General features: G+C 45.1%; 1 protein-coding gene across 5 annotated transcripts in view; it reads right to left on the bottom strand.

Annotated features, from left to right (window-relative positions):
* Positions 1–12,480, bottom strand: part of LOC147032524 (contactin-3-like) — a 217,909-nt gene that overhangs the window by 14,058 nt on the left and 191,371 nt on the right. For all 5 annotated transcript variants that reach the window (XM_085870233.1, XM_085870237.1, XM_085870235.1 and 2 more), the window contains 2 exons: positions 9,750–9,865; positions 415–595 (listed from right to left, as the gene is read on the bottom strand). In XM_085870233.1, coding sequence (XP_085726359.1) covers positions 415–595; positions 9,750–9,865 — 297 coding nt within the window. The remainder of the gene's footprint in view (positions 1–414; positions 596–9,749; positions 9,866–12,480) is intronic.

A 12,480-nucleotide genomic window follows, 5' to 3' on the forward strand; every position in this document is an offset into this window, starting at 1 on the left:
CTCTCGAACGGACGTTCAGCTGGGTGTCACATCTGCCCCAAAATCCCCCCTCCTCCTCTCTCTCTCTTCACTCCCACTCCCCGCTCCTTCTGCTGCCTCTCTCACCCCTATCCTACCCCTCTGCCTCTCTCACCCCTATCCAACCCTCTGCCTCTCTCACCACTATCCCACCCCTATACTTCCCTTTCCTCTATCGCACCGCTCTCTCTGTCCCACCCCTATCCCTCTCTCTCCCACCCCTTGCCTCTCTCCCTCCCTTCCATCCCTTCCCCTTCCTCCTCTCCCCACCGCCCCTTGCATCCCTTCCCCTCCCTCCTCTTCCCACCCCCCCCCGTCTAGTATTCCCGTTAGCAAAGCGATGGGTTGTAGTTGCTAGTTTAAAATAAAAAAACATATTTTGAGCAGCTCACGCACGTGGCTTGAGGGTAGTAACGTTGATAAGATCACTTGGAGGACCAAATCCGGCGCTGTTATAGGCCCGGATTTCCACAATATAAGTAGTTGAAGGTAGAAGTCCCGAGAGTTCCTTTGATGTTTCATTTGCTGAAGTCAACACCAACTGAGTATCATTCCAGTCAGCGATCCAGTATTGGATCTGAGGGACACAGTTAAAAACTCAGTATTGTGGTCATTACTTCTTTGTTGGCCATTACTATGGTAACAGGGTATATTATATAAATAATGTGAACAAAGTTTGAAATCAACTTTGTTGCAGATACAGGAATTGATTCCTTCATCTCAATATCTACAGAGTAGAGAAAAGTAAGTTCTGCATGATCAACAAAATTATGAATATAATACTTCAGTGATATTTGTTAAACATAAGTTTATTTTCTCTACAAGAGTGAGGATAATAGAAAAGCAAGACAAAATTTACAGTTGGATAGTGTGGCAACAATTGGGCACAACCAACAAGGGAATAAATGAACAGAATCCACCCTCTGCCATACCATCTGTCATCCCTCAGACCGGCAAGCAGCAACTTCTTCGCTCACTGGATATCTGGATAAAATCACAAACTGGTCCAGCACGTGGAACATGTCTTTAAATCCGGACAAATCTCACACTCTAACTATGTCTCTCCGAAAGGACCGTTTAGAAAAAAACCCCATCCACTTTCTCAACAATCCTCTGGAAGAAGTCCTTTCTTTCAAGCTTCTGGGTCTCACTATCTGCCATGACCTTTCCTGGGAAAGCCACATTTCAAACCTCGCCTCCAAAGCCAGTCGCCAACTGCGAATCCTCCGTCGTGCAAAGTCCTTCCTCGGCCACCTGAGCTCCTGACCACTTACAAAGCTTTCGTCCGCTGCCTGATGGAGTACTGCTATCCCCTCTGGGCTGATGCTCCTGCCTCTCACCTTTTTCAGCTTCACGCTGTGGAAACCAAGGCATTTCGGATCATTGGCATCTCCCACGATGAGGCTGAGTCTTTGGGCCTCTCACTCTCTCACCGCAAGCTGGTCGGTGGCCTTTCTGTCTTCCACCGTCTCCTCTCCAGTCTCGCCCCCCCCTACTCTCTCTGCGATTTATCCCCACCACATTTCCGCAGGGTGCTCAAGGTCCGCCAACAACCCCCTTCTGGTAAAACTACCAAAATCACAAATCACTGCTCACCTTCATTCTTTCATTCCTCTTTTTTTCCCCACCTTTGGAATTAACTCCCTCATTATTCAATCCCATTCTTCAAAACAGCTGTTCACATCACCTCTTATTTGTGAATCACGCAACAAATCACCCCCATCCAAATCCTCGATCTTTTCTACCCCCGATAATCCACCCAAGCCCACCTCCTTCAAATTCCCTGCTTTCTTTCCTGAAAGTCCCTGTAATGTCCATCTTGTTTCCCCATGTTCCTCGACCCATCCCTCTGCCTTCCACAGATCTCCTAATGTCTCTGTTCCCCACTGTTTTGTCCTTCCCACTCCCGCCCCTCTTGTCTCATGCTCCCCTTGTTGTGCGTTGTGTGTTAGCTCTCATACGAGCCTCGACAAGGTATACAAAAAAAGAAAAAAAAGAAGAGCAAGACAGACTCAGAGACAGAGACAGACTGTAATGAATAAGTAAGAGAGTAGGGTTGGGTGTTGGAGGGTTAACAGGGGTATTAAATATTATGGGTCAGGTTGTTGTTGAGACAGGTGGTGGTGCATTGCCTGCTTGAAGCTCTGAAGGGTGGAGTGGGAAAGAACGACCAATAGAAGGCAGTTCCATAGTGTTAAAGTTTCAGTAAGTCAGAAATAAACGTACAAGTTTATTCAAACAACACGATGATCAAACACACAGGGCTCAGCTGTTGGCCAACACTGAGCACACCGACTACTCCTTTCCGGACACGGAAATGGTTACATAATACGATATGCGTAATACCAAGGAGTTTTACAGTATCCAACATCTCCCCTTCCCTTCAAACCGATGACACATGGAGGAGCTTTACATGAGGTAACAGTCCCCCCCCCCCCCAAATCGATCAGTATGAGTACATATACTATAACAAGTGTCAATAACCATATGCTTAGTCATAAGAACACAAGCAAAATATGGAGCAAGAGTTCAGGCATAACGAATTACAGATCAAGTCGCGTAGGTTCTCGGCATTAACATGGGCTGAAATGGAATGATAAGTCGAATCTCACTTGCTTCTTTGGGTAGGAGACTGTTCTGTTCTTGCTTGTGGCCATCACTGTCCATATTGGAGCAGCGAGGGACATACAGATGAAGGAAAACCTGGTTCCTCCAATAGACTGCCCAACAGCAGTTTAACGTGATAGCCCTGGCAATGTCCAACACCGATGACCACACTGGTCTTGTCCTGTTTCATCTGTGGATCTTGTACCAACACTGAGGTGCTGACACAAAGTGGCAGGAGAGGTTTGGATGATTGGTTGTAATGCGTGCTGTTTTTTGCACATACTTCAGCGGCTTTAGCATTATACTCGGCAGCAGCCATCTGCCACTGTGGTGAGAAAGTGTGTTGATGTCCAAGAACAGCAGTTCGTGTTGGATGCCTGAAGAGAAACTGAGCTGGTGAACATCCAGATGTGCATGGCGTGTTACACAATTCAAGCAAGCTGCGGCAAAATGCATTGTCATCGAGATTGCCATTGTACATAGTCTTAGCAACCAGTGTCTTAATGGCTTTGACTGCTGCTTCTACATGTCTATTCAAGTGTGGAAAGTGTGGTGTGGAGAAGTCATAGTTAACTCCCCAATGGTCCATGAATTCCCAGAATTCATAGAATGCAAACTGTGGGTCGCCATCAGTTTGAATACAAACTGGGACACCAAGGTCCACAAAGAATGACTGACGACTGTAGAGCTCGGTTGATTCTAAGTCGCTTGAGATGGGATGCGTCGATCTGTATCATTGTAGGTAACCAAGGGTCGAAGTGCGAAAGAACATGTGGTGATGGAAGAGCACGTTTCATAATCAAGAAATGTGCTGTCATTATTGGTTGTCCAATCGAAGACTGATCCATTCTTCAAGAAGCTACAGAGCGGATCCGATGCAGTCAAAATCTTAGTCGAAAAACTATCCAACTGATGAACGAAACCCATGAATGACCGCAAGTCAGTGACGTTGGTAGGTGTAGGAAAGTCCACAATAGCACTCAAATTGTGCAGATCCGATGCGACGTCATCACGATTGATGATGTAGCCACAAAATTTGACACTGTTTTGAGCAAAGTGAAATTTCTGTGGGTTTAATGTGATACTGTGTTAACGACCAGAGAAATACATTCCGCACCTGTTGAACATGCTCATTTCACAAACTGATTTCTCTCCATGATGGATAAAAACGTGAACAGTGCCCACACGCTTCATCGGAGTACCGTCTTCATTCACCACTCGTCGATGGTTTCCATCATCCAAGTTATCAGGATCATACCAAGATGCTGCAGGTGTGCAGGAACGGTGATATTTGCCTGAGCCCCAGTCTTCAGGAGCGCCTCCAGGGTACCAATATAATCACTCTCAAAGTAGTTACCATCTTCATGAATCTGCGGTGAATGTTGCTTCCTCTGTAATGTGTGGAATATGTCAGCAATCAAGACAATCCAACGAACAACTGGTGGCTGAAGCGAGGTCTTAGTGATGACAGCTCGGGCTTGATGTCCAGACAACATATCATCAATATTCCTGCTGGCTTCCTCGCTGACACATGTCCAGAGTATGTATTAGTGTGAGATCTCTCTCAGCCATAAGCTTATGATGCACCTCTGAATCAGATATGTCAGTGATGATCCGAAAAACAAACTGTTATTCGACAATCATGAATGAGAGATCACAATTGGCAGCAATCTCCTTTCGTGCATAATAAAATGAGTCGGATCTGCCCACCCCTATTGCAGTCGTTGAGAGTCCCCTATTGCACCCTGAAGAGAGTCCATCCCCCTGGTTTCATTTAGCCATCAATTTTAATCGTTTATTTTACAGGGATTTACTAATGCTTACTCACAAATCTCACAACATCTAGCTTTTAACTGACAAATAAGCCCCACCTTTCGAAAAAATATTATTACAAATACATATTTTTTTTACAACAGTCAGTTAAAATTAGAGTGCAAAACAAATAAAAAACAAACAATCACAGTCAACTTATACAATCAGCGTCCACATTCTCGGATCTCTTAATGGCTTGAATACAGAACCGATAGTTTCGAAGGAACAACGCCCACTGCATTATCCTCGCACTGTCAATCTTACACTTCTGTATGTAGTAAGACAGGGGCTGATGATCAGTCTGTATAATGAACTCTCATCCCTTGATGTAGTTCTGGAATTTCTTGACAGCGAGATATTCATGTTCTATCACCGAGTAGTGCCTTTCCCGTGGCAGAAGTTTCTTACTGGCATACATTACAGGAAAGATTCTGTTCTCGTACTCCTGCAACAACACCGCTCCGATTCCGACATCAGATACATCCGTTTGCACGATGAATGGTCTGGCAAAGTCGGGACTCCAAAGTACAGGGCCTTGCAAAGAAGGTTATTGATCCTTTCAAATGCCCTCTGTTGGGGTGCCTCCCACGGAATGTGGTTGGGCTGACCCTTTTTGTTGGGGTCAGTGAGGAGCACAACTTCATATGCACAGCTCGGTATAAACCTCCTAGAGTACCCCACCAAGTTCAGGAATGATCTAACCTGTCTTTTGGTCGTCGGTACTGGGGAATTTCTGATGCAGGTGAGTTTCTCTTCCTCCATCTCTACATGACCTTTTCCCACTCGGTTTCCCACAAACTCCAGCAAGTGAAATACAACGTAATATTTGGAAAGCCGAAGAGTCAAATCTGCTTCTCTGAGCTGCTTAAAAAGTTTCCGCAGTGTTTTTACATGATATTCCCATCTGACCATGTGCATCAGGATGTCATCCACGTAGTGGTCATTGTTACGTAAATTATGCAGCATCAACCTCAGGATTCTCTTCAGAACTCTGTTGACCCATTCACAAAGTCCATTGCACCTGGGGTTATATGGTGTCATGAAGAATTGTTTCATCGCAATGAGTCGACACACCTCCTTCATTAGGTCCGATGTTTATTGAGTATGTCAGTCGCTGAATACCTCTAGTGGGAGTCCTACTCGGGAGAAGACTTCCATCAGTGCTTCCAAGACCCTCTCCGTCTCAATCTAGGGGAGAGCAATTGCTTCAGGGTACCTAGTGTCATCGTCCACAATGGTCAAGATGTACCGGTTGCCCTTATCAGACACTGGGGACAACGGTCCTATCAGGTCCATGGCCACTCTGCGAAAGGGCTCCTCGATAAACGGCATGGTTCCCAATGGTGTATTGGAAACCCTCTCTTTGGGGATGGTCCTATGGCAGACGTCGCAGGACTTGCAGAATCTGCTGACATCACCAGTTATTCATGACCAATCGAAGTTGATTGTTATTCTGTCAGTTGTCTTCTTCGCTCTAACATGAATTCCAACAATAGATTTGTGTGCCACTTTCATCACGGCCTCCCGATAATTGGTCGGAATGATGACTTGCTTCACCTCGGTCCTGTCCATTGTGTCCATACGGTGTCAGACACCTTTGTGGATTTCGAGCCTGTACTTGCTCTTGTCCCATGTCTCATGATCTCTGATATCCTGCACCTCCTTCCACAACCTTTGAATTGAGACATCTTCCTTCTGAACTTGCTCGAGCTCTTGCACAGTCACTTTAGGAGTGTCAGATTATGACAACCTTCAATGGTTTGATGTCGTTCTTGTTGCGTTTGGTCTGTGCTCTTGTTACTGCTGCTTGTGCAAGCTGTGGAATCCAGTTTTAGGTCTGGATCCTTGAGGTCCCCCAGGCACATAACCTCCACCTTTCCGATGTAGTGCGTTGTGTCCATGTGGATCTTTGCAACTGGATAGTGACGCAATGTACTATCAATCAGCTTGCAGGAGTCTACCTAGTCAGTCATCTGCCTTATAGTCTCCAGGTCTTTCTTCACAGCTGCACGACATCCTGAGTCTTAGAGTCCTGTCACTTTCTGTGAACCCACCTAGCCTTCATCCATGGTGATATTGCCATTGGCAATGCCAGTGGTGGTTTTCTCACAACTGCTGAAAACCATAGGTGTTGACTGAAATCCTCTTTTGTTCACCCACATTTCCTCAAGACACTTTTGCGCAGCTGATGCAGACTGCTTTTTTGGCTCTGCTCTGTACATAACGTTTTTCCTCTAAGTCATGCACTGTACTGGCTGCCATCTGTTGTGGCCTCATCTGAGCTGCCTTCCTCAATAAACATTCGGTCATCATGTGGCCTTTCTTGTGCAGTACAATTGAAGCATTCCCTCTTGCTTCTACTGAATTGGGGCTTTGTAGGCTGAGATGGTTCAGTCTTGTGCAGCAAGCTGTCTGATCTTGGTTTAATTGTGAGTTCCTTCGTCTTGACTGACCGCCCAGTAATACACCCACCATGTGCTTCAATATACTGCTCAGCCAAGGTTGTCATTGCTTTAGTGTTCTGAGGCACTCTCTCACGTAGGAGCAGAGCCATCTCCGTAGAACACACACGAAGGAACTGTTCACGAACCAACAAGTGGGTTAATGCTACAAAGCTACGTTCACACTCTGCCATCAAAGTCCATTGTGTAAAGCACCGTCTCAAACATGTCACGAACTGAAACACAGTTTCACCTTCATCAGATTTCGTTTCTCTGAACCTCTGATGATATCCCTCCTCTGTCAGTTCATACCTCTTCAGCAAAGCCACTTTCAAGTGATCATAATCGTGAGCATTCTCGGAGGGCATACTTGTATACACCGAGAATGCTTTGCCTGTCATCAGTAGGGGGCTGAAACTAACTGCATAGTCCTCTCTGTTCCAATGTTGACTCACAGCGAAGCGCTCAAATCTCTCAAGGTACGCATCCAGTTCATCGCGTTTCTCATCAATTGTGGGGAGCTTCGGCTTGTTCACGATTAGTCTTACATCACCAGTGTCAGGTGCGGTGCGAGCATCTGCAGCTGCTTCAATCTCCAACCATATTCTTGCCAATTCCATCTTCATTCGCATTTCCTCCTTCATATGTTTGGCTTCCCAAGCTCGTTCGCTATGCTTCGTCTCCATTTTGCGTTCCTCACCCTCCGCCTCCTCTTTCTGTGCACATTCCTCACGCTGCGATTCCTCTTTGCGTTCCTCATGCTGCGCTTCCTCTTTGTGTGTCTCACGCTCCACTTGTCTCTCCTCACGTTCATGAGCCTTCTCTTCTTTTGCAGCCACTTGATGTTCTTTAACAAATGCCATTAGTGTCTCTCCCTTCAGTCCAAGCTCATCGGCTTGCTCAATTCACTTGTCAAATTCCATGGCAGATGAATGAGTGGATCGATTTGAACTCAGATCACAACAGCAGCACCGTGGCTTATGCGTAGTCTTCCTCGTCTGCTGTTTCTATGACACCGTAAAGCCTCTTACCACTGACAGATCCTGTCACAGTCGCCAAAAATGTCAGAGGTGGGGATGATATGCACACCTTTGGGAGTTTCCTACCCTTTGGTGTACGTATGTTGTTCATGGTGCCGAACCCAGCACGTTCTCTAACGACTGCAATCCAGGGTCATGAATGAACATACAGGTCAGCTCCCACTCAAATGAATCTTTGTCAGTTGGTGTCTGTGACCTCTGAGTGATGATACAATGACCACACCAACAGCATAAAGTTTTTGAAACTTGTATTTCAAATAAACAGATACAAAGTCAAATGAGGAAGTTCACAATTACGTGCACTCCAACTCCGATTCCCACCGCCCAGTGTCCCAGTCCTGCCAGCACAACGCACGTATGTTCACCTCGTCCTCCTGGGCTGTCGAACCTTTGAGTCTTGTCACGGTGTTCTCTTTCATACATTGGCCCATCCAGGATGATTTCAAAAGCACAAAGGAATTCTTTCCTGACACGAATCTTAATGAGTTTTAATCAACCTGATTAGAATTGGATCCATGCATTTAACAACCGCTCTGGACATTAACACCTCGTTCACTCATCATAGTTACATCGAGCACGGGGACAATCAAAGCACACTTCTTGTCACATGTCACCCGTCTCTCTACACCTCACTCTCGCAGGTTCATATGGTATCACAGAACAATCCCGTGCCTTCCAGCAAATGCGATTTTAGTACATGTTGGAAGTTTTGTCTGAGATTGTTCCAGCATCTACACGAATCTCCCTAGGCAGTTTACAGTACAATATTGCCATCTAGTCAAAATTATCTCATGACATCAAGCAGTTTATACTACAATTTACTGATCTGTGCGAAACAAAAAACTTATAACATTTAACCATAAATTGTAATCATTAATTTACAGGCATTTATTGATGCTTACTCACAAATCTCACAACAACTAGCTTTTAACTGACATACAATCCTGGATGAAGAACGCCGTTATCGAAAAGTCAGACATGAGCCTTGCCTACTGGGCAGCTATATCATTAGCTTCTCTGGAATTTTCATTCCCGATAAGGTATACCTCACATATTGCATCACGCACTGTCCGTCCCGTCCGTTCATCTCCTTTTTCGACTTCTCCGGCCAAGCCGCTAGGCCGATCCAGCTGAAACTTGGCAGCAATGTGCCTCTCCTGACTGGTAACAGGAATTGCAAAGCTTGTTCCAGTCACATGATTGGAAGTAGGTCAAAATGGAGGTCGTGCAAATTCCTTCAAAAATCATCTTCTCCAGACCCCCCAGTCAGAATGCTACCAAATTTGGTTACAACATTAGGACATAGTCCTGATGTTAAATTGCAGAGGCTATGTTGATCATGTGACTGGAAGTGCGTCAAAGTGGTGGACACAAATTTCATCCAAAATCTTCTCCTGATTCACTAGTCAGAATGCTACAACATTAGGATGCTACCACTTTTGGGTTACAACATTAGGTCAGGGTAGGGATGTAAAATTGCACAAGTCATGCTAAACATGTGACCAAAAGGGTGTCAAAATGGCTGACAGGCAATTTTTGGGAAAATCACTTAAATTCCTTCAAAAATCTTCTGTTTGGGTTCCAACAACCCACCAGTCAGAATGCAACCAAATTTGGGTCACAACATTAGGCCAGGGCCCAGATAAGCTACAGCTCCAGTTCGGTAGTGCTTTCATATTTGAACAAATGACTCAATGCTGCACATTTTGAACAGCATAAATATCACTCATTCAAAAATTTTCTGGTGTTTCCCAGTCATGAAACCAAACTGAAGGGTCGTGTGTGTGGGTGTGTGTTTTGTGCGGTGTGCAGTCTTTGTGTGGCCTCTTACCCTGTAACCGAGCAAGACTCCTCGGACAGTTGCTGGATGTATAGGCATCCAACACACAGCGGCTGTGAATGCTGACAGGCTAGTAGCACCCACAACAGAAGGTGCAGCAGTTGGTTCTGCGAAATACAAAACATATAAATGACAAATGTACAAAGCACAAAAGTCATAAATTGTATCGATGACAACACAATCCTTCACGACTCTTGAACATGTGACTTTATGCACCATTCAAACAAATGTTTTTCTCCCATTTTACTGCCACCTTGCATTCTTAAAAATAAATTCTACAGTGAGCTTACATGCACATACTTGTGAGTTATAATCTTTCTGCTAGTTAATACGTATTGCATTAATGCAAATTACTCACAGGAAGTTCATCAAGTTTTCAAAAGCAGAAAATGACAACCAATTTCAACCTGTTGTCTCACAGGTGTTGCTTTTTTCTTACTCTCAAAAGATTGTTCTTTTTCTTTTTACTTTTCAAAAACTTACCATGATTATTGTCGTTCTTCTTGAAATGATATTTCCCACAATAGTCCCTTCCAACTTGCCTGTTGTAAGCCTCGGCTTTTCTTTATTTATATCATACTAGCAAGGGTGCCCAGCATTGCCCGGTCTATTTTTTGTGGGGGCCTAAAACACTTCCCCACTCCCACAAAATAATGTGATCAGGGGTCATTTAATATTACCTTTCACCATTTCACGTAGCTACAAAGGTGTAGGCACTATAGAGCGAGTGATTTTAAAATGGCCAGTCACGGTCGCCTGTCAACTCTCAATCCCGTGAGATTTGCGGAAACCCCATGGAATTACAACTGTCAAGTGACCATGAGTCCCGAAACCAAGAGATTGCAAAAGAGACATGTAATGTACTGTTCAGGGTGGTCACAAAGTTCCATTACCCCCCCCTACCCCCCCCCCCCCCAATTCCCCAAATCATCATTTACCCTGGTGCATTTCGTATGTCCATTTTAATACTTTGGTTTTTATGACAACAAATGTTTGTTGTGTTCATAGTTTACATTTATACTTCTCGTGTGTTCATAATATTGATATATTCATTTATCAGGTTCTGTGGAGGGAGTAATGGGACTTTGTAAACACTCTAGATTAGGCATTGGAAAAAATGTGTTTCCTTACAAGTGGAATTATATATTAATTATCCATCAAATGGATGCTGGGGAATGTGCCATTGATGCTTCTGGCTAAAGTTTGCCCCCGATCTATAAATGTGGTGCCGTTCAGGAAGAAGGTGTACCGCAAACTTTGACTGTTTCTGGTAGAGCTTTATTTGTATTTAAATGTGTGATAATTGTTTTATATTTATTTACACATACACTGATGAGACAAAATATTATGACAACCTGCCTAATATGCTGTTGGTCCTCCATGTGCCATCAAAACAGTACCGACACACCGAGGCATGGACTCTACAAGACCCCTGAAGGTGTCCTGTGGTATCTGGCACCAAAACATTAGCAGCAGATCCTTCAAGTCCTGTAAGTTGCGAGGTGGAGCCACCATGGATCGGACTTGTCGGTCCAGCACATCCCACAGATGCTTAATCGGATTGAGATCTGGAGAATTTGGAGGCCAGGGCAACACCGTAAACACTTCATCATGTTCCTCAAACCATTCCAGAACGATGTGTGCAGTGTGGCAGGATGCATTATCCTGCTGAATGAGGCCACTGCCATCAGGGAATACCATTGCCATTAAGGGGTGTACCTGGTCTGCAACGATGTTCAGGTAGGTGACACCTGTCAAATTGACGTCCACATGGATGGCCGGACCCAGCGTTTCCCAGCAGAACATTGCCCAGAGCATCACACTCCCTCCACCGGCTTGTCATCTTCCCACAGTACATCCTGGTGCCATCACTTCCACAGGTAAACGGTGCACATGTATACGGCCATCCACGTGATCGAAAAGAAAACGGGACTCATCGGACCGGGCGACCTTATTCCACTGCTCCAAGGTCCAGTTCTGACATTGGCATGCCCATTGTAGGTGCTTTCAATGGTGGACAGGGGTCATCATGGGCACTCTGACCGGTCTGTGGCTACGCAGCCCCATACGCAGCAGGGTGCAATGCACTGTGGATTGTGACACATTCCTCCCATGACCACCATTACAATATTTTGTGACTTGTGCCACAGTAGACCTTCTGTCGGTTCTGACCAGAAGGGATATCCTTCGTTGCCCTTGCTCATCAATGAGCCTTGAGCGCCCAACACCCTGTCGCCGGTTTGTGGTTTGTTTCTCCTCGGACCACTGTTGGTAGGTACTCACCACTGCTGACCGGGAGCACCCCACAAGCCTTGCCGTTTCAGAGATGCTCTGACCCAGTCGTCTGGTCATAACAATTTGGCCCTTGTCAAAGTCGCTCAGGTCTTTACTCCTGCCCGTTTTTCCAGGTGCCGTTGTAACAAGATAATCAATGTTATTCACTTCACCTGTCAGTGGTCATAATGTTTTGGATCATCAGTGTATGTGTCCTTGAATATAACTGAAATTAATCAAAAAGGGTTTGGCACTATAAACAATGGGGGTATGGGGGGAGTGGGAAAAACCACCCAAAAGAATATCAAAGCATTTTTTTCAAAATTTTCAAATTTTTTTTTTTTTTTGCCTAAAACACTCCTGGGCACTCACTGATGAGACTGAAAGAATGATGAAGATCTGATCAGCCATCTCTGAGAAAAAGGCAACACACACACACACACACACA

The sequence above is a fragment of the Eptatretus burgeri genome, chromosome 2 (assembly GCF_056783735.1).
Source record: "Eptatretus burgeri isolate ZD-2024b chromosome 2, Ebu_testis_v1, whole genome shotgun sequence".
NCBI lineage: Eukaryota > Metazoa > Chordata > Myxini > Myxiniformes > Myxinidae > Eptatretus > Eptatretus burgeri.